Source organism: Rhineura floridana, chromosome 7, assembly GCF_030035675.1.
Source record: "Rhineura floridana isolate rRhiFlo1 chromosome 7, rRhiFlo1.hap2, whole genome shotgun sequence".
Taxonomy (NCBI): Eukaryota; Metazoa; Chordata; class Lepidosauria; order Squamata; family Rhineuridae; genus Rhineura; species Rhineura floridana.
The window spans coordinates 21,049,396-21,070,550 of NC_084486.1; the positions used below are offsets into that span (position 1 = coordinate 21,049,396).

At 41.1% G+C, this 21,155-nt stretch overlaps 1 protein-coding gene across 4 annotated transcripts in view; it reads right to left on the minus strand.

Annotated features, from left to right (window-relative positions):
* Positions 1-21,155, minus strand: part of PARG (poly(ADP-ribose) glycohydrolase) — a 122,032-nt gene that overhangs the window by 52,271 nt on the left and 48,606 nt on the right. For all 4 annotated transcript variants that reach the window (XM_061635005.1, XM_061635001.1, XM_061635003.1 and 1 more), the window contains one exon: positions 14,320-14,477. In XM_061635005.1, the coding sequence (XP_061490989.1) occupies positions 14,320-14,477 (158 nt within the window). The remainder of the gene's footprint in view (positions 1-14,319; positions 14,478-21,155) is intronic.

A 21,155-nucleotide genomic window follows, 5' to 3' on the forward strand; every position in this document is an offset into this window, starting at 1 on the left:
TCCAGGATGGATACTGCTCCGCCATCCTGGCCCCTGGCACTACAAAGCAACAATACCCTGTTCTACGGCTCTTCATGTGAAAGTATTTCTTCTTCTTTCCACCAAAGGGATTATACTCCCAGGGCAGAGGGCTAGTTCAAGACCTGCTTTTTCTCAATTAGGGTCCCACACAGCGAGACCTGAAAGTTCAGGCCTGCAGCACACACACTCCAGCAAAGAGACCCCCTGTGGCTGGGGTAAACCTAGGTTAGTGACTCACTGAAGTGGGAAAAGTTGGTTGGATCCTCTTCTAATGTTTTTCTCTTGGCATGAAGTCCTTTCTCAAACTTCCTTACCATTCCTTTTAGGGGATTGTTTTGGCTTGCCGTTGAGGATTTGCAGGGGATCTTTGCCCTAAGGGCCCTACCTGGAAAAGAGCAAGGCAGCAGTAGTTTTGGCTTCCCTGGTTAACCTCTAGCAGACCCACTACTGGGCCTAGCTGCAGGGTTGCCTACCCTCTGCTCTAGCTGACTTCTCCATCTCCCCCGCCCCCATATCCATCTGGCTCTTTTACCCCCATTGTACTGTCCCTAGTGCTGGTCCCATCTTCCTTCATGAGTTCCAGCCTATCAGACCCATTGAGTAGGGCTACAGTGCTCTACATTTCTCTCTTCTGTAGGCATTGCCCCACCGCATCCTGATGCAGGGTTCACTGGAGCGGCTGGTGGCGGCGTGGGCAAGCGGCTGACAGGTATAGGCAGTGGCAGTGGACCACGGCAGCAATTCACAGTGTCTAAGTAGTAAATTGTTTTTAACAATAAAATTCTGGTGTGAGACTTCCCAAAGCAGTTGGCAAGACAATTCACTAGACAAAACTGCCTGCAGCCACTGTGTGGCAATCAAGGAGAGAGGGGAATTGCCATCCATATCCTTAAGCATTACGAGGTGACATGGAAGCGGGGAGTGCTGTGCCTAAATGGATAGTTGCCTTCATTCACAACAGTCACCTGTGTCTTGTGCCTCTAAAGCAAAGACAAAAATCTTAGCATAAAACCATGCAAAAAGTGTGTTGGTGGATGTGGCATTAAACACCTACTGTCAATATTATAAACAAGTTAACCCTGTGCACAGCTATAGACTGCTGCTAGAAAGAACCATGTGTAATTGTTATGCAGGAAACCTACACATCTGTGGGGCAATTAACAACCTTATAAATACGTTCCACAGATTTTTTTAAAAAATAGATCCAACTAAGCTTTTGTCCTATGCAGTATAATCCCACTTACATGCAGTGGAGGACTGGTATTTGTGCAATAGAGTTCTGAGAGATTGGGGGGGGATACCATCTGTCACAAGAAGGAGAAGCCTCCGCCCACTAATATCTTTAGTGTTACCAAGGCCTTCAGGGGATACAATTCAGGGGAAAGGGGTATTTCTCCCTTCTTTGGGCACTGCTAGCCCTACAAAAGGACAGAGAGTGGTAATTTGTACCATTATTTCACCAGCAACCCTAACAACCACTTCAGAGAATTTGAATTATCAGTAGTTGTTAATAACATCCATCTGATGAAATCTACAAGATACAATGTATGTCCTGTTCAATTAAGACTGTACACGCACTGAGCCATTCTGCAAATATGAAATACAACACACACATGTTGTACAGGGTGTATCTCAAAGTACATAAGTTTTGAACATCTGCAAAGAATGTTTGTCTAACTAATATGAATACGAACAGAAAGAATTATTCTAAAATGTTCTAAGTAATGGAAAACGGAGTCAGCATGAACAGCCAAATCATCTTAGATATTAGGAGTTTCAAGGAAAGTCTAGTAACACCAGACACTGGTTTAATAGTAACATCTTACTGATGTCTCTGCGTTTGCAAAAATTTCAGAATGAATTAGTCAGGAGGATAGTGACAGTAGCCATGGATATGTTGAGCAATTAACACATTGATTATCTGAATTCCAATCAGGAAATTACTTTGGAGCTGGGCTGTGGCTTTGGTTGAGAAACTGAGATAACACATATACATGTATTCTTGTCATTCAGAGTTTTCAGTGAAAAAATCAATTTACTAATGCAAGAATCCAGCACAAAAAACAAGTAATTAAAAAAATAAATCTCACTATAGATCAGTCTAAGTAAAAGACAAAGCTCAGCAAGCTCAGGTTTACATTGTAGTAATTGATAAATTACTTGCAGTTGCATCTTTCCCTCCAGTAAGCCACTTTTGTCTTGTTCAAGATGCTCTGTCAAGCTGCCCCATGGCTACTTCAATTTAGGAGAGAAAGATGTAAAACTTAATAATCGCCACAAATTGTCTTTGACCTTCCAGTCTCCAAAGAAATGCAGCAGCAATGCTAATCAAACTGAAGACATTTGAAATAGATATTTTAGCATTCTGAAATGAGAAAAAATGCCAGAGGTTTTCAAAACAGGAATTCAACAAAGATTGGCCAGCTACTGTTGTGGTTCTGACTCAGTTTGGGTTATGTTCTGAATATAGTTCTCCTGCTGCTGTTGCATGGCTAGTCCCTGTGCTACTGGGAGGCTAGGTTTTATGCTGCTTAGTATTTCTATTGTTACAGCTTTATGGCAATCTTTATGTTTTTGCTATTGTTTTTGATTTTATGTTCTGTTAGCCACTTTGACTTCCCTTTGGAAAGAAAAACAAGATAAAGAGAAAAAATTGGCATCAGTCTCTAGCCAAAATTTTAATACTCTGATGTATAACCTTAAACTATTTACATTCTACTGTATCTAAACTGTTCACTTTACACATAATACAGGAAAAAGTTGTAATCATGTACAACTCCCCTCTTCTCCCCTTCCCCAGCAATGCAATTTCCACATATCAGCTTTCTGCTGACAGCAGTGCTATGAGAACTGCATGTGATGGGTCCTCTGGTCCCCTCCAGATTTATTCACCCATAAAACTTCCTTCTAAGACCACCAGCCTTTTCCATTCTCAAGTGAATCATTGTGAAAAGCCTCAGTATAAGACAAATAGCTTTTAATGAAGCACCTGCTATCCAAAATGGTGATTAATCAGTGGAGAACCCCACTCCTCTGTAATTGTTACAACTCTCCATTAAGAATTAATCTCCCTTAAAAGTTCTTGATAATGATGCTGTTGATGATGATGATAATAATAACAACCTGCCCTTCACCCTGAGGTCCCAGGGCAGGTTACAACAATTTAAAACACATTCTTAAAACAATGTAAAACAACTTATAATCACAAGTGCAGAGAAGGTCCTAAAAACACACATCTCAAGTGTTGAAGGTCATGGTAAAGAGGTGCATCTTCAGCATTGGCCGAAACCTATATAATGAAGTGTCAGACAACATATGAATATTCACAACGTAAGAACATAAGAAGAGCTTGCTGGATCAGGCCAATGGCCCATCTAATCTAGCATCCTGTTCTCACAGTGGCCAACCAAATGCCCAAAGGAAGCCTGCAAGCATGATGTGAGTACAAGAGCACTCTCCCTTCCTGCAGCTACTGGCAACTGTTTTTGAGAAGCATTCTGTATCCGACTATGGTGGCAGAGCACAGCCATCACGGGCAGTAGCCATTGATAGCCTTATCCTCCATGAATTTGTCTAATCTTCTTTTAATGTCATCCAGGTTGGTGGCCATCACTGCCTCGTGTGGAAGTGAATTCTATAGTTTAACTATGCACTGCATGAAGAAGTACTTTCTTTTGTCTGAATCTTCCAACACTCAGCTTCATTAAATTGCCATAGGTTCTAGTGTTATTACAGAGGGAGAAAAATGTCTCTCAATCTACTTTTTCCATGCCATGCATAATTTTGTACACTTATAATGTCACCTTTGACTCACCTTTTCTTGAAACTAAAAAGCCTCAAATGCTGCAACCTTTCCTCATCTGTTCTTGTTATGTGCCTTCAAGTCAATTATGACTTATGGTGACCCTATGAATCAGTGACCTCCAAGAGCATCTGTCATGAACCATCCTGTTCAGATCATGTAAGTTCAGGTCTGTGACTTCCTTTATGGAATCAATCCATCTCTTGTTTGGCCTTCCTCTTTTTCTACTCCCTTCTGTTTTTCCCAGCATTAAGGTCTTTTCTAGTGAATCAAGTCCTCTCATTATGTGTCCAAAGTATGATCACCTCAGTTTCATCATTTTAGCATCTAGTGACAGTTCTGGTTTAATTTGTTCTAACACCCAATTATTGGTCTTTTTCGCAGTCCATGATATGCCCAAAGCTCTCCTCCAGCACCACATTTCAAATGAGTTTTTTTCTCTTATCCGCCTTTTTCACTGTCCAGCTTTCACATCCATACATAGAGATCGGGAATACCATGGTCTGAATGATCCTGACTTTGGTGTTCAGTGATACATCTTGGCATTTGAGGACCTTTTTTAGTTCTCTCACAGCTGCCCTTCCCAGTCCTAGCCTTCTTCTGATTTCTTGACTATTGTCTCATTTCATGCGCCATTTTACCACCCATTCACTCCAAACTGAGAGGTCCTTTTGGGAGCTCTTCACAATCCTTTTTTTGTTTGAACAACCCTGAACAATTTAGTATCATCAGCAAGCTTGGCCACCTCACTGCTCACCCCAACAAGTTAAAACGCACAGATCCCAATACCAATCTTTGGAGGACTTCCCTTTCTACAGCCCTCCATTGGGGAACTGTCCATTTATTCCTACTCTCTGCTTCCTGCTACTTAACCAGTTCCTGATCCACAAGCGGACCTCTCCTCTTAATCCATGACTGTTCAGCTTACTCAGTAGTCTTTAGTGAGGTACCCTGCCAAAAGCTTTTTGAACATCTAAGTTCACTATGTCCACTGGATCACCTGTATCTATATGCTTGCTGACACTCTCAAAGAATTCTAATAGGTTAGTGAGACAGGACTTTCCCTTGCAGAAGCCATGCTGGCTCTGTTTCAGCAGGACTTGTTCTTCTATATGCTTGGCTAATTTGCTGACAATAATACACTTTTACCAATGCAAGTTCCCCTGTAGTTTTAAGTGGTGTCTTCCACTCTAACCTGGACAAGCTACCCCACCCTTCACCATACGGTTATAGTACATACAGAATAAATATAACAAATTAAAACATATAGGGTTGTAATTCAAGGTAGTGCTAACTAATTCCTTAAACACAAGGATTTTTGCTTGCACAATGTGTCTTCCCCACCTTCCCCCTGAAATCTATTCCACAAGCTCCCCCAACCCTCTGGAGCAAGGTACACATGGAGAGGGGGGAGAGTTCTGTTGAGCTAATGATAATTTTCGCGTCGATATGTTAGCAGAATGTGGCCCACAATATCAAACTTCAATTAAAACCATACTTTAAAACCACAGTGTAACCAACAACTAGAAAAACAGCAGCACAACAGCAGGCGGAACATAAACTTCATATTTAATCTCCTCCCTCAATCACCTGGGCAAAAAGGTGATCTGCCACCAATAAAGTTCAGTGTGCACAAACAGAACATTAGCTGGCCGTCAGTCAGCTGCAGTATTTTTAATCCATGGATCTCTGCAACACAGGCCCTCCCCACAAAAATTCAACAAAACTCTGAAAATATTTCCACAACAGTTTGTCATCGTCCCCCCAACGTGTTAAGTTTGGGCTTGACTAACTTAAGTCCATTGCTTTCAGTAGGTCTACTCTATGACTTACATGGATATAATCCAGAGAACTGATTTCAGCAGTCATTTTTCAACTATACAGTAACAGTATTCTGTCTTTCCCTTCTTTAACATCTAAGCACTGCCTTTCACATCCAGCAGTTAATTAGGCAGTCAATTGAGCATAAAATGGATGTTTACAAATTACTATTTTTTACAAAATTGAGACACATGAAATTATTCACTACCCAATTAGATTTTATGCTTTCTGATGAGATGGCCTCAAAGCAGCTTCAAATGATGTCACACACAAAGTGATGTGGAAAACAAACTTTTGGTTATGGCTTCAAGTCTTTTCAAGTAATTAAGTAAACAAGCTTCAATCTCTCTATTTACATAGAAAGCACCTTAGAGGTTTTGAATTCCCATAGCTTCAAACTTAAGGAACACACCTCAACCATTTAACCTCACAGGCAATATATTTTTATATTTATTGCAGCCAAGCAAATGTCATGTGTAACATCTCTACACAATTTTTAAAAAATGTATTGTTTTATCCAAAAGTGAATTATTTCATTCACTTGACACACTGAAGCCATTCTCATCCCACCACTGCAATGTGCATTAACCCATAACATGGCACTGATACTCACATCTGCATACAAATACACTGAAGATGCCAGCACCATGGTACCAAGAAACAGCCTCTCTCACGTGTTTTTCAGTGGTTATTGGCACCCCAAAAGGGCAGATACATGTAACAAGGGCAGATACATGTATCAGTGCATGTTATGGGTTCACATGATGGTGGTGGGGAAGCAGCAATGTATTCTAATCACACATTTTATTCTTAAACATATCAAATCTGAATGGAAGGAAACACTGGGTTGGTATACTGTCTGGGGGGGGGGGAATCCAAACCCCATGTATTGTAAATACCAAGTTATCACTTTGCTTTCCTACAAGTATCAACCCTACCATCACTATATAAGCCTAGATATTGAAAATACATGAACTCCTGCAACTTAATACTATAACCTCACACATAAGCCAGTTAAATACTTCATAGTTAGCTTCCTTGATGCCCCAAGAGAACTAAATCATAAAAGGTCTGTACAAAGGAATGCTATGGGATAGAGATTGCTGGCAAGGGAAGTGGTGAGATACACAGATGGGTCACATGGGCTGTATGGGTCTATCAACATTTGGTGTTTTTTGCATATATGCAGGGGAACATAGCACAGAGTATGGGGTGGCAGTTACAAAATTTCAGATAAGTAGCTGTATGTCATGATGTAATCCTTAGACATCAACAACTATGGGGCAGGGAAAATGTACACAGATGTGTATATATATGTGTGTGCAATCATGATTTATTTCAAAGATTTGAATTTCATCCTTCAGTGAATCTTCCAGGGTGATAAGAAGCCTACCCATATAACCTAATTGCACCCGAGACCCAGCCTGAGTACGAGCAAGCGTATAGCCCATCCTGAAGAGGAAGACCTTACTCAGACTCTGCAAAATAGATGCCTAAGTCCTCTATTTATTTTATTTATTTATTATTTGATTTATATCCCACCCTTCCTTCTAGCAGGAGCCCAGGGCGGCAATTTGTTCATCATCAGCCATATATTCCCATGGCTAAGGAGACAGAAAGTGTACTTGGAAGGCCACCCAGTACTACTGAGTACATGGATTCAAGCCAGGGATCAGCATCTAGCTTTAAACATCCTGCCAGCTCCTATGGGGTGTGGCTTACTTCACTACTTAAGAGAACAGCTTTGTAAGGTAAGTGGATTTCTTAACGTTTATGGCAGCTAGACCACACTGCACCATACATTAGTGACCTCTGCTAGTCCAATGCCTATTACCCCTGAGAGATACCCCATGGCCAGCAGAACCTAACTCTGCCACTAGATACTAGCTGCCAGTTGTTCCCCTGCTCCAGGTAGGCTTCCCCTTAGACCTTTTTAGAACCTGAAAAGCCTTCAGCCCAGTCAGTACAAGACCCTGAATTAGCCTAGTGCAGCAAAAAGGCCTATGGCCCCTTAAGAGTTAAATTATATTGTGCCTTGAGCTTTTGTAGCTTACAGCCTACTTATCTAATGCTTTCATAGACTAAAGCTTATGCAATAATGGATTACAACACCCATCATCTCTGAGCACTGGCCATGCTGGCTGGAGCTGATGGGAGCTGCAGTTCAACAACATCTGAAGGGCACCACATTGGCTATCCCTGTGCTAGCCTATAAACAACCACAGGATATTATCATTTTTGCTTTCCCAGATTGTGACTAGTTCACAGAATACAATCATGAGGTAGATCTTTACATCAGCTTTCAGCCTATATGTTAGACCTGCTGGCTCCCGAAAACATTCAGGTATTTGAAACTGACTTATGTGTAGAAGGTAACCAGAGCCAGTATTCATAAATATAACATGGAACCTTATTCCCTAACCCGATTACTTCGAACAAATGAAAAAAAAAATACTCCCCAGAGAATACTCGTTAATGTTATCAAATTGATGTTTATGGTAAGAGAGAATTACATTACAGCTAAATCCGATTTTCGATTCCCCCAGTATAAACGCAATAAGCAACATAATAATTTCCTTTCTTAAAACTATTCCATAAAGCCACTACTGTACATTTTCCCTATCTTCCATTTTTTAAAAGAAGTTCACAAACCTTCCTTGTTGGCACTAAGACGATGTCAGCAACAGAAGTGTTGCTAATATTGCTTCTGCTAGTTTTAGACAAAAGAAGCATGCTATAGCTTAATCTTTGTACAAATTTGTATTCAGAATTATGCTTCAAGAAAAGAAAATGAAGCCTAATCAGAGATTTTCTACTTGATGTGAATGTAATTTTATTTATGAAACTGAACAAAATGACTGATCCTGGAGAGTGGGGTCATAAAGGCTCTTCTCACAAGGTTGTGTGTTTCTGGATCAGAATAAATAAGGAAAGGGAAAGAGGACTGCAGTATTTATACACTTGCTGATCTCAGAATGGTGCTCTCTCTATAAATAAATTTATCATGTCTGGAGGCTGTATTACCCACTTAATAAGTCCATGTCTCATATTCACAAAGTCCAGAAGGGTAGCCATGTTAATATCTTTGAGCAAAAACAAGATTCTTGTATTCTTGTAGCACCTTTAAAGTGCACAAAATCATTACTGCACAGGCCTTCGCAGACAACAGTCCACTTCATCATATGTATGAAGGTTTATCCCGAATAGCAGATGGGTGTGTATATATTTGTATATAAATACACACACATGCACATAGTTGGGGATTGGGGGGACTGTAAAACAGTTGGGATCAGAAGGAAATGCAGAAAAGAACAGATTATAATGACATTATTAAAAGTTGTCCTTTCCCAGTGTTACCAATAGCTCACTGGTACAGCATCTGCTTTGCCTCCAAGTTCAATCTCTAGCATCTCCAGGTAGGGCTGGGAATGCCTCCTGGTTGAAAGCCTGGAGAGTTGTTGCCAATGGGTGTTAACAATACTGAGCAAGATGGACCAGTGTTTGAGTACAAAGCCACTTCCCTTTAAGAATAGCAGCTACAGATGTTCCCAAGGCTTACTGGGACAATGGCATTTTCAGAGAGGGGGTTAATCCCCTATCACACTGTAAATCCCCCACTCCACCCCAAGATGCTATTAACTCCAGAAGGAAATCTAGAAGGCCAGTAAACTGAGTCTGAATCCTAGCAAGACAGAGGCACTATGGGTTAGTGGTTCCCAAGTTCGGATAATTGGTCAGTTGCCTGCTTTGGATGGTCATGCTCCCTCTGAAAGAGCAGGTTTGTAGTCTGGGGGTGCTCCTGGATCCATCTTTGTTGCTAGAGGCCCAGGTGACCTCAGTGGCTAGGAGTGCCTTTTCCCAGCTTTGGCTGATAAGACAGCTGCGGCCATTTCTGGGCTGGGATAACTTGACCACTGTTGTCCATGCACTAGTATCCTCCAGGCTCAATTACTGTAATGTGCTCTATGTGGGGCTGTCCTTGAGGTTGGTCCGGAAGCTGCAGCTGGTGCAAAATGCGGTGGTGTGACTGCTCATGGAGCAGGGTATTGCCAATATGTCACTCCACTGCTGGAAGAATTGCACTGGCTACCTATTAGCTACTGAGCTACTGTACAAAGCCCTATGCAGCTTGGGACCAGGATATCTGAAAGATCATGTTACTCCTCATATACCCAGTCAATCATTGCGATCTGCAGGTGAGGGTCTCCTGCAGATACCATCTTATCAGGAGGTCTATTCCGCACAGCATTGGAAGCTGATCTTTAGCGTTGTGAAACCTACCTTTTGGAATTCCCTCCTCTTAAAATATTAGAGAAGCACCATCTTTGTTTGTTATCTTTTTGGCTCCTACTGCAGACATTTCTCTTTCAACAAGCTTTTTAAGTAGACCTTATTCCTGGTCTGTGTTGGAATTGCTTTTTAAGATATTTTTAAAGCTTTTTCTTTTAAAGATTGTTTTAAAGACGGGTTGTTTTAATCTCTTTTGTTTTTCAGATGTTTTAGGGTGTTTTTAGTGTTTTTGTTTGCCGCCCTAGGCTCCTTTTGGGAGGAGGGGCAGGATATAAATTTAATAAATAAGGATATTTTCCATTTGTGACAAATAGAGCCTTTCGCTCAGGTGCTTGTGGTCAGTTGTAAAGGGATTAGGGCTTCCGCAGTGTTTGCCAAATGAAAATATTCACAAAAGCTTAATCAATGTTCCTTCTATCCTTTAGACCAGGGATGAGATGAGGACCCTGTGGGTGAGGATCCTTTGGCCCTCCAGATATTGTTGGACTACCTATCAGGTTCCCCATCCCTGCTTTAAACTTTTCTGTAAGGTCCATTAATTTCTTAATGTTCTGGGCTAAATGAATAAAGCATAGTTCCCTCCTTTCTGGTTTTGTTGCTGTCTTAGGTTTTAATGCTTAAGGGGAAATTTTAGTGTCATTTGTAATTTTATTTGTAAGAGTAGTTGTGGTAATGGATGTTCAGTGCTGCTTTGAGCAATTGGTTTAAAATTAATTTCCAGCCAGAGGCTGACTCCTGCACCCCAACATGCATAACAGTTTAAATAGCAGACCAGTCTTTTCAACTGGCTCTCAGTAATTGAAGTTTTTTAAGCAGCTACTCAGAAGCTACAATTCTATACACACTTGCCCAGGTGTAAGCCCCATTGAACTCAGGACTTACTTTTGAGTAGATATGTTCTGTGAGCTACCATGACTCCCTTTAATTTATAAGACTAAAAACAAGCAACCACATATACACAAACCAACCACTTACCTAAAATAGTTATGCAGGCAAAATATTACACATGTGATATATCACAGGATGATTAAAAATTCCCTCTGAACTCATCCTTCCAAAGTGTGCAGCGGATAGATTTATTTGCACCAGCTTGCTCCCAAATAAGTGTCTGTGGGATTGCAACCTAAGAGAGCTTCCAGGTAAAGCAGTTTGCAAGTAGAATGCATTACAAGACAGAATGCCTGATCTCTTTTGTTGTGCTTTCTGTTGCGTTTTCTGTGTTGCTACTCCATCACTGGAGCAGGTATGACCTGGAAGTAGCCTAATACATGAAGACAAAACTTACTATGTTCCAGTTCCAACATATAAAGATTCCCAGAAATGCTGTCAGCTAGATATTAAAAAAAACTTCTAATAGCTCACTGTCATCAGCATGTAACAGTGCCCAGCAATGGTATACTTGAGAAGGTTTAAATGAAATGAAATCCATAGTGTTCTCAACCTTTTGTACCAAGTGTCTCATTTTTTATAAAACAGATTGATGGTCCTGTCGGATCTCAAAGTCAGCAAACTAATAGTTTTCTGTTTAATATGTACATATTAAGTGTGTCATTTCATTTTATTACCCAAAATGGCCAAACTCTACACAACGTTAAAAGGGCATTTTCTGAGAGGAGGAATATCTCCATCTGAGAAATGTACTAAATTTAATTTTCAAGCAAGTCTCTGCATTCAATTTATTTCTTTTTATTTCTTTTATTTCTTTTCTTTAAAGAGGATGCAGGTATAAAGGGAATGGCTGATTTTATTTTACTCAAGTGTTTACAACTGGCTACTTAGGGTACAAGGATAGGAACTCCTGATGTATTTTCTACAGAGATGTATGCTTTCGTTGCTTTTGATGGAGACCCTCACACAGCATTTTTGAGAATTTCCACTAGTTACCACTTCCTTAGAAGTACAAGTACCAGTGAAAGGGCTGTGTCCAATGTTCCACACATAAATATATATAGTTAATACATTGTGATCCACACAAGTACAACCCCCACAACGTATGGCTGAGTTTGTTCCACACCTTTGTGACTTCCTCCTGGTTTTGCCTTGATCTCTCTCTATTCTTGCAGCAAATGACTGTAGCAAAAGAATGGATGTTGTATGATGTTCCTTTAACCAACAGAAACAGCTGCTATATTGACTATAACAGAGATGGGGAAGGGGGTTCTGGACTCCATGCAACACTAGTTCTACTATGCCTATATCCCTGTATATCTAAGCTGCATAGAATTTTAAAGCATCATAGCAGGGATGGGAAGTCTCCAGTGGCCAATACTAGGAAGGGAGTGAGGGAGTGATTGCTTAACTGCAATTTATGGGATTTGTTTGCTAAATGGCTGAATTTTGTCTTATTTAAACATTGGTATGTTTTGTGAACTGCTTCCTCCCCCACACTACCCCCCAAAGTTTTGTATTTTGATAATACATGGATGTCTGTTGTCTGCTGCTTTGGGCACAGCTCATTGTGGAAAAGCAGCACATAAATAAACTAAATCAATTAATCAATCTAAAGAGGAAATTTTATTGCCTGTGAGGAGTTGAAAGTGCTATAGCCAGTGATGTAGTGGTGAATTTTGAACTGCAGGAGCTCATGACAGCCCCCGCTGCACCTCCCCCAGAAAAGTCCATAGCCATGCACCAAGGAGAGTAAAAATGCAGGCAGCTACACTGATCCATATATAAACACCCACCTAAAGAGCAGAAGTGTCTAGCATAAGACCAAATGTATAAAATCAGGCATAGAAAAGTGAGCTGGCAAAGGGTGATCGAGTGGTCATGTTGGAGTTTGGCTGGGGATTCCTGATCAGCCATGAAAGCCACTGGGTGACTATGGGCTAGGCACTATCTCAACTTAGCCTTCTTCACAGAATTATTATGTGGATAAAGTAGGGGACCTTGGATGTGGGCTTCCCATAGGCATATATCTGGCCACTGAGTACAGGATGTTGGACTAGATGGGCCTTCGGTCTGATCCAAAAGGGTTTTCCTTAAATTCTTCCTGAGCTCCATGAAGAGTAGGGCTTGCCAGTTACCCTGCCACTCCAGCAGCTGATGTCATCACTCCTGATCTGAAAAAAATCCCTCCACTACATCACTGGCTACAGCCTTAACATGGTCACTTCACACTCCCAAAAGTCCTTCTACATAAAGGAAGATGCAAGAAGATCCCCTCACTACAAATGGATATAGAAAAGGTGGGAGAGCCAATCCCAAAATGGCAGCTAGGGCTTTGTTTATCTCATCTTTTCAGTTCCTGGACTAGTGCAAAATGCTCCAGACTAGTCAAGGAGGCAGCATCCCTGCACCACCACCTGACACAGGTTTTGTCTTTATGGCAAGAACATATGCCTGAGAAAGGAAGGCTTTTTAAAGATCAATTATAAAATTAGTTGCTAGATCAAAAACAAGAAGCATGTATAACCCTCAACACAGCTACTTTTATCAGAAAGCCACTCTGAGGACACGGGAACAGAAGTTACAGAATCCCCCAAACACCTAAGCTGGTCTACCAACAAATTCTGTTGCCACAATCAATGCTCCCTTAATGCTTCCAATGCCAGGTTAGATCAAACCTATGTTTATGTGGAGGGGAGGGGTTCTTAAAAATATCCTGCTTTATCAAGCATCTTGTTTAAAAGGGTTTTAACTGGCTTCAAATGGAATCTTAGTTTAATACAAGCATGTTAAAATATACCCTTAAAATCTCGATCCCCAACCTTCTATCCATGGGTTGGATCTCAAGGAAACTTAACTGAAGGAATGTTTTCAGTCCCTCCCCCTGCAGCTGCCCACGCCCCTTTCCAAAAGCCTCTCCAGGGGTCCTTCTGAGTAACGTGGGAGAGAGGGCACAGGGGGCTGCTGGGTGAGGAGTCATCCTACACAGAGTGGATTGTCCGCCACCTGATTTGGGGCAAATACTGCCCCCCCACAAGCAAGCCCTGGGTCCCATCACACATTTTCAGTGAGGAAGATTGCTGTGTTTATGTCTTGGCTCTGGCCTTCCCAGCAGCATCACACTGGACACTGCTGGAAATAAGATGCTGTGCAAGATGGAGCAGGGCTGTTCTTATAAGTGGGATAAAGCTGAAGGAAGTGACATCTGAAGGGGGTCATTATGATTAAATGAAAGGAAGCAAGCACAGTAGTAATAAAGACTGTCTTCACCAATTATTTCTGCGCATTTTAAGTTCCATAACATTTCCATCGATTACTATAGTGTTAAAGCTTTTTCATACTTTCCAAATCTCACTGAACAAATTTATCTATAATCATTTCTTGTTTTAATGAGATTATTTCAGGGACTTCCCAAGTAAATTACCAATATAATATGGACAGGCTTCTCTAGATTAAGACAGTTCTGGCAGTATGATCTACTAAAACTGGCAACATACCTGTTGAAGTTAATATCTGGATAGCTTGAATATTCTGATTTCATCTTGGCATTTCGCCGGGGAAAAGTGCAGAAGAAGGCATTTGCTAGCAAACTAGCCGTCTGCTCCTGTGACATTGTGATGGAGTGGTTCATTTTTTGTTTCAGCAGAGGTATTGGCTAACAAAAGGGCAGAAAGATGGACATAATTAGTTTAGCAATTCAAAAAAACAAAAACACAACCCACCAACAAGAACCCAGAGAACAAAATTACATATATTAATTTAGAGCAACAGTAATTTAGGGACCTTGGAGGATTTTTAAATCAGCAGCACCATTAAAATCAAGAGCTGTTTATCCAAGATGATTGGGAAGTCGTGTTTGACAAATTGCAGATTTCTAATCAATAACAACAATGGCAAACAAAGCATCACTAGCCTGAACAAAAAGGAAGTGTCCATTAGGAGGAACAGATAGAACATGAGCAATATTGAAAGAAAAATAAAACGTCAAGAGATTGCAACTGCTGTATTTTACAGTCTCACTGTCACAGATTAAAGAAAATGGGCAATTACAGTAATCACAGCTGGAAAACAAGATGGTGCGAAGATACACAAACGACACAACTATGAAAGAGGAACTGAAATGTTCCTTCCTTTGATTTTCCTGCTATGAATGACAGCAAAAAAAAATTCAAGCCAAGAAAATCCATACTCCATTCAAATACCCCCATTATTGTATGTTTATTTTATATAGCTTATAAAACATTAAATTATCTGGCCTATCAGTATAAACTGTGCACTGGTCACACTTAGGACTGGCTGCAATTGCATGTAACACTAAACCATGATTTAATTCTACAGGAATGAGTCTCCATGAATGTGCGTTCACTCCCCCATCTTCTCTCTTCCTAGCTGTCAGAGAAACTTCTGTCAAATATAGTTTCATTTTTAAATAATCTTAAATACCCCTAGTCAGCTCCTAAACAAGCCAACCTCAAACCACAGATTATGAATCAGGCTTGTTTAATTAACCATTGTTTATTTTATTGAAACTAGGGATTGCCATGAACAGTCTGTTCCTCCCTAACACTCCAGTAGTGGAGCCCTGTGCAGCTTTCCCAACCTTGGAGGCTAGACGGGAAGTTTATTTATTTCTGTATAAAAATACTTGTATATCACAATTTCATAAAAAAAATCAGAGCAGTTTACAACAGTTATATAGACACAATAAAAAGCACATAAGAAAATTAAACAGATCTTCAGCTAACTATTACAGTTTCTCTTAATTGTCTGCATAGCCTGGCAGCAAAGAAAAGTTTTCAGCAAACATTTAAAGGTCAATATAGAAGATGCCTGCTGAATCAGAGCCAATGATACTAAAGGCTCAATTTCATTTTGATATCAAATGAGTGTCACCAACTTGGGGAACAGTCAGCAACACTCCTACAGATGATTTCAGTGATCGAGTTGGCATATAAGGGCTCAGGCGGTCCTAAGGTATCCTGGGCCTAAGTTCTATAGGGCTTTGTAAATTAATACAAGGACCTTAAACCTGGCTCAGTAATAGATGGGTGGCCAACACAGATATTTTAACTTATGGAAATATACATAACAGGAGTTGCCCCACTTCCAACAACCCTTCTCAACGAGTGTTTGGTTCAGCCCACGAAGTTCATCTTGTCTTGCAGCTTGCAGTATCTAACTTTGCCCAACGCCGTGAGCATCTGCAGTCATGTCTTGAGTAGTCCTCTGCAGTAGGTATCTCTAATGAAATGGTGCTTCACATCTATGTGCTTGGTTCATGACCTCACCCCTTCTGACTCCATGAGGCTGATGCATCCTTGGTTGTCTTCATGCCTCATGACAGGCCCAAGTATAGAGATACCTAGATCTTTGAACAGTTCAAGTACCCATGTCAACTGTCTGCTTGCTTTAGAAGGTGACACATACTCTGCTTCTGTGGAACAGAGTGCTACAGCCTCTTGTTTCTTACCTACCCAGCTGATCACAGAATCTCCATAGTAGAAGATGTTCCCGCTGGTGGATTTTCGATCTGTAGTGTCTTTAGCCCAATCAGTATCTGCATATCCCACTACTTTGGGATCTTGGGTAGCCGCTAGTTTCAGTTTCATGGTTGCAGTACCCTTCAGATATCTTACCACTCTCTTGATTGCTTCCTAGTCCTCCTTGGTTGGCAAGCTGGTTTTTCTCCACAAGTATCCCACTCTGACCGCTACATCTGACCTGGTAACAGTGCTGATATACAGAAGTTTCCCGATGGCTTCTCTTGTATCTTTCAACTTTTCCTTCAGTATTTGGCTTTTTCTTGAATATCCTCTTGCAGCCTACAGCTTTTCTTCTTTGAGGACGTTTGGTCAGTGTTCAAGTTTTATTCTTGTGTACAGCTTCCAGCTCTTCCTTGGCTGCCTACCTCCACCTCTCAGTTTCAGCTTTGGGTAAGGCTTCAATCTTTTTCCAGGTCTCTGGCTATGGAAGTTCATTTCTCACAAGGTAAACAAGTCTCTCTGGTGGTACACCTTTGTTGATGTGTTCAGAGCATTTGGGTGCTGGTGCTTCGGCTTCCCCTTCTGTCTCTGATGCCTCTTCTGGCTCAGACTCCTCATCTTCCTCCGCTGGTGTATTACCATGATTCCTTCTGTTGTGGAAGAATAGCTCACGTTTCTTCTGCCATTTCACTGCCATTTGTTTGGTGTGGCACCCCTTCTGGTTGGTGTGCACACTTTCCTTTATCAGAGTGGACAGCTCTGTATACTCCAACTTTGCCAGTTTTGGGATCTATGACTCGGTATCCCTTCTGTGTTGAAGAATATCCAATGAATATTCCTTCCTTGGTAGTGTTGTCAAATTTTGACCTCTTTTGTTTTGGGATGTGTACAAAGGTCTTTCAGCCAAATATTTTTGAAGTACTTGACTTTTCTCTCTCAATACGTACACTGTAGTATACCTTGAGTAATCATCTATGAAAGTGAGCATGTATAAATTTCCACCCTGTGATGGCATTCTAATGGGTCCACAAAGGTCTGTGTGAATTAATACTAGAAAGTTTTGTAGTTTTCCTTTCACTTTTCTTAGGAAATTTTGGTTTCACACTTTGTCTTTATACAACATTCACATTTTTCTGTGGATTTACACTGCCCAATTTTAATGCCTCTATTTTTTTCTTCTCTAGAACACTGATTCTGGCTAACGGCTGGTATGTCCCATTCTTCTATGCCAAACATGCAAACATCCAGAATCACAGAAAGTTTCCTTGGCTGTATTTGCATGCATAGTTTCAAAATATTCCAAATGCAAAAGTATATTTTTCAATTTTGCAGTACAGCATACTTCTCCCTCATACAAAAGTTGGCAAACAAGCTCCATTATTTTAGTGGCACTTATTAAATTATCTTTCAATGCTGGAACAAACAGGCATTTTTTTCAGTTAAAGCTCTCTGGTGCCCTCTGGCATTTTGCAAAGCAGCACCAACACCGTGCCTATTCCTTGAGAACAGAAAACATCTCCTGATGCAGTCATTACATTATGTGTACGGAGTCTAAAATTCTTAAACAAATTTTTATCATTTCAGATATGACATAATCTGATCCATATTCTGATTTGTCTGTTCTAGTATGCAAGCCGTTATATAATGGTGTTGATTAAGAGAGGCCAGGAGTATGACCTTTTTCAAATCTTCGTCCAACAATCTACCACATCTTTTTAATTCTCGGAGCAGACTTGTAAATCCCTCTAGATTATATCCAGATCACTAGACTGTTTCAGCATGTACAGTAACTTACAGAGAAACATCACATGGTTTTTAGATTTTTTGTGATACACATTTTCAAGCTTCTCTCATATTTCTTTAGCATTTCTACAGCCCATGCAAACATTTAGTGCCTCATCTGATAAAGCAGAAATAAGAAGAGACTTCCCTCTGGCAGTGGCAGGAGGCAGTGGCTACTTCATCCACTGCTGAGGGTTCAGGATCAGTCAGGACTCCATGCAGAATCTCCCCTTCCGAAAGTGCAGTCATTCAGAGAGTCCAAATCGCATAATTGCAGGGCTGTGGAGTCGGTACACCAAACCTTCGACTCTGACTCCGACTCTTCTATTTTTCTACTGTTTGACTCTGACTCCACCCAAAATTGCTTCCGACTCCACAGCCCTGGAAAGGGTTGTAACTGTCTTTTTAAATTGGAAGCTCTCATAAGAGCATTTTTATCGCTGCCTGAATATGCGCTGATCTTGGCATCACAGCATTTGTCTTCATCTGGGTCCTGTGTCATACACTGACACACAAAATGTTTTCCATCTTGAGTTATGGTGAAATGCTCAAATACAGCTGACTTCATGGGAAGCTTCTTTGACATTCTGAATTTATATTTTAAAAAAATTGTCAATCAAAATTTATTTTGAAGCCAGTCGGAACATTTCTACCGACTCCAACTCCACCCAAAATTGCTTCCGACTCCGACTCCACAGCCCTGCATAATTGTCCTTCTCCAGACTTGGGATGCTTGTCTTAAGTGTTGATTCTTCAGCCATGTTTTCCTATCTTTTGTTCTGCTTTTCTTTCTCTAACCTAGTTTCTTTTTGATCTCATTTTGTAAATCACACACAGTACTTAGCCTTTTTGCTTTCAAGCACAACTAGCAATTTAGCTTAGTTTACTGTGCCCTCATAACCCTTTGTTATGGATATGCATGCATGCAGAGATCCTCAGTGGTCTAAGCTGTGTGTGTGTGCCAGTATGTGTATTTAGCTAAGTAGCTTACCCTCCATTTAGATCACTGAGACTTAAGACTTAGTAAAATAAGAAAAGCTACTTTATAGAAATACATAGTAGATAGGAAAGGCATACCTAGTTCTAACTAACTAAGTTGGAGGCACAATGCCCAGACTTCAGTATTGCCCTCAAGGCTCAGGAGAGAGAGCAAAGACAAAGATGTCTCCTCTCTCCTCTGAGCATTGAAGAAGATGACAAAGGAAGGAGGGGCAGGTCAGCATCCCTGCGCATATCAGTTTACAACAGAAAGATGTTAGGTAGAGAACAGCACAGGTAAAGACAGGCAAGCCTAGCTAGCTGGAGGACCCTAACTCTATCTTCCTTCTGGAATACAAACAAAAGAACCCAAACAGGATTTGCTCTTGCCCCACTTCCAACATTAACAATGGTGTCACATATTGTCAGCCATATATTCTGCACCAGCTGGAGCTTCCAGATCAGGCATAAGAGCAGCCCCACCAGGCTGGAACTTCCAGACAAGCTGAAGCCCTCCTTCCATCCAATCAGATCCCCATGACAGAGGAAAGAGTGCTGCCAGATCAGGCCAGTGACACCAATTGCTGAGGAAGAACTGGACAGGCCAAGGGACTCCAAAAAAGAGGAGAAAACGCAGTCAGGGAATCCTAGGGGAGGGAAGCGTGTTCCTGGGGGGCGAGGGGAGACCCTGGGTGGCAATATTCAAAGGGGCTGGCCAGCATTGTTCCTGGCAAAAGTAGAGAAAAAACAAAGGAAGAGAGTGCTGAAAGGCTCCATAACTCCCTTCCCTGCTAGGGAGGATGACCTTTTCCTAGCACTAGCCATTGATGATGATGATGATGATTTATTACATTTGTATACCACCCCATAACCAAAGCTCTCTGGACGGTTTACAACTATTAAAAACATTAAAAACAAATCTACAAATTTAAAAACACTTAAAAAAAAAACATCCTAAAACGCCTGGGAGAAGAGGAAAGTCTTGACCTGGCACTGAAAATATAACAGTGTTGGCGCCAGGCGCACCTTGTCAACCACATCATTCCATAATTTGGGGGCCACCACTGAGAAAGCCCTCTCCCTTGTTGCCATCCTCCGACCTTCCCTCAGAGTAGGTACCGGAAGAAGGGCCTTGGATATGAGCATAGTGTACGGGTGGGTTCATGTCGGGAGAGGCATTCCATCAGGTATTGTGGTCCCAAGCCGTGTAAGGCTTTATAGGTTAAAACCAGCACTTTGAATCGAGCTCGGAAACATACAGGCAGCCAATGCAAGCGGGCCAGAATCGGTTTTATATGTTTGAATCGTCCGGTCTGTTACCAATCTGGCCAATGCATTTTCCACAAGCTGCAGCTGCTAGGGAGGATGACCTTTTCCTAGCACTAGCTATTGTTTACATTCAAAGGAATTTCTGTTGGTGTCAGGACAGGTTATCCCCCAAAGGAGGAGTGCACGTGAGCCTAGAACTAATGAACTTGGTGTTCTGGAGGATAAACATAAGACACAAGTCCCTAAGAAATATCAGGCCCTCAAACTTCATGGAATTCCTATACAAGGTGGGGTCCCCAAAAATGACCAATGTGAGACAAAGACTACCATAAAACTACTGCTGAGGGACACTTTGCAGCAACTGTCAGGGGTCAGAAATGACTCACTCCAGTTGATCTGTTAGTGAAACTGCCCATTGAGCCTGGAATAAATATTGTTCACAAGCCACAAAAATATGTACCTATGTATGGATCCAATGGAAACTTGGGGTTCAGAAGTAGCTCTCCCTGCAGGGGCATCTATACAACACAACAGCTTTAATTCTTCACAGATCTCTGGGCTCTGCTGTGTTTACATTTTTAAAACAATACAGTTTTCAAAAAGGCCTTATAAAGAGCTGTGGTAAAAAGAGATTAAAAATATTCTACGTATGTGTTTTCCTGAAAATATGTTTGTTAGCATAAAACTAGGCATAAATGCTGTATTCTAATATTTTAAAAAATATATTCCTGAGGAAAAACAGGCAACCATGATTACACATTGGTTTGTAACTTGGATGTTGTTATGTGCTTTCAAGTCGACTACAACTTATGGTGACCCTA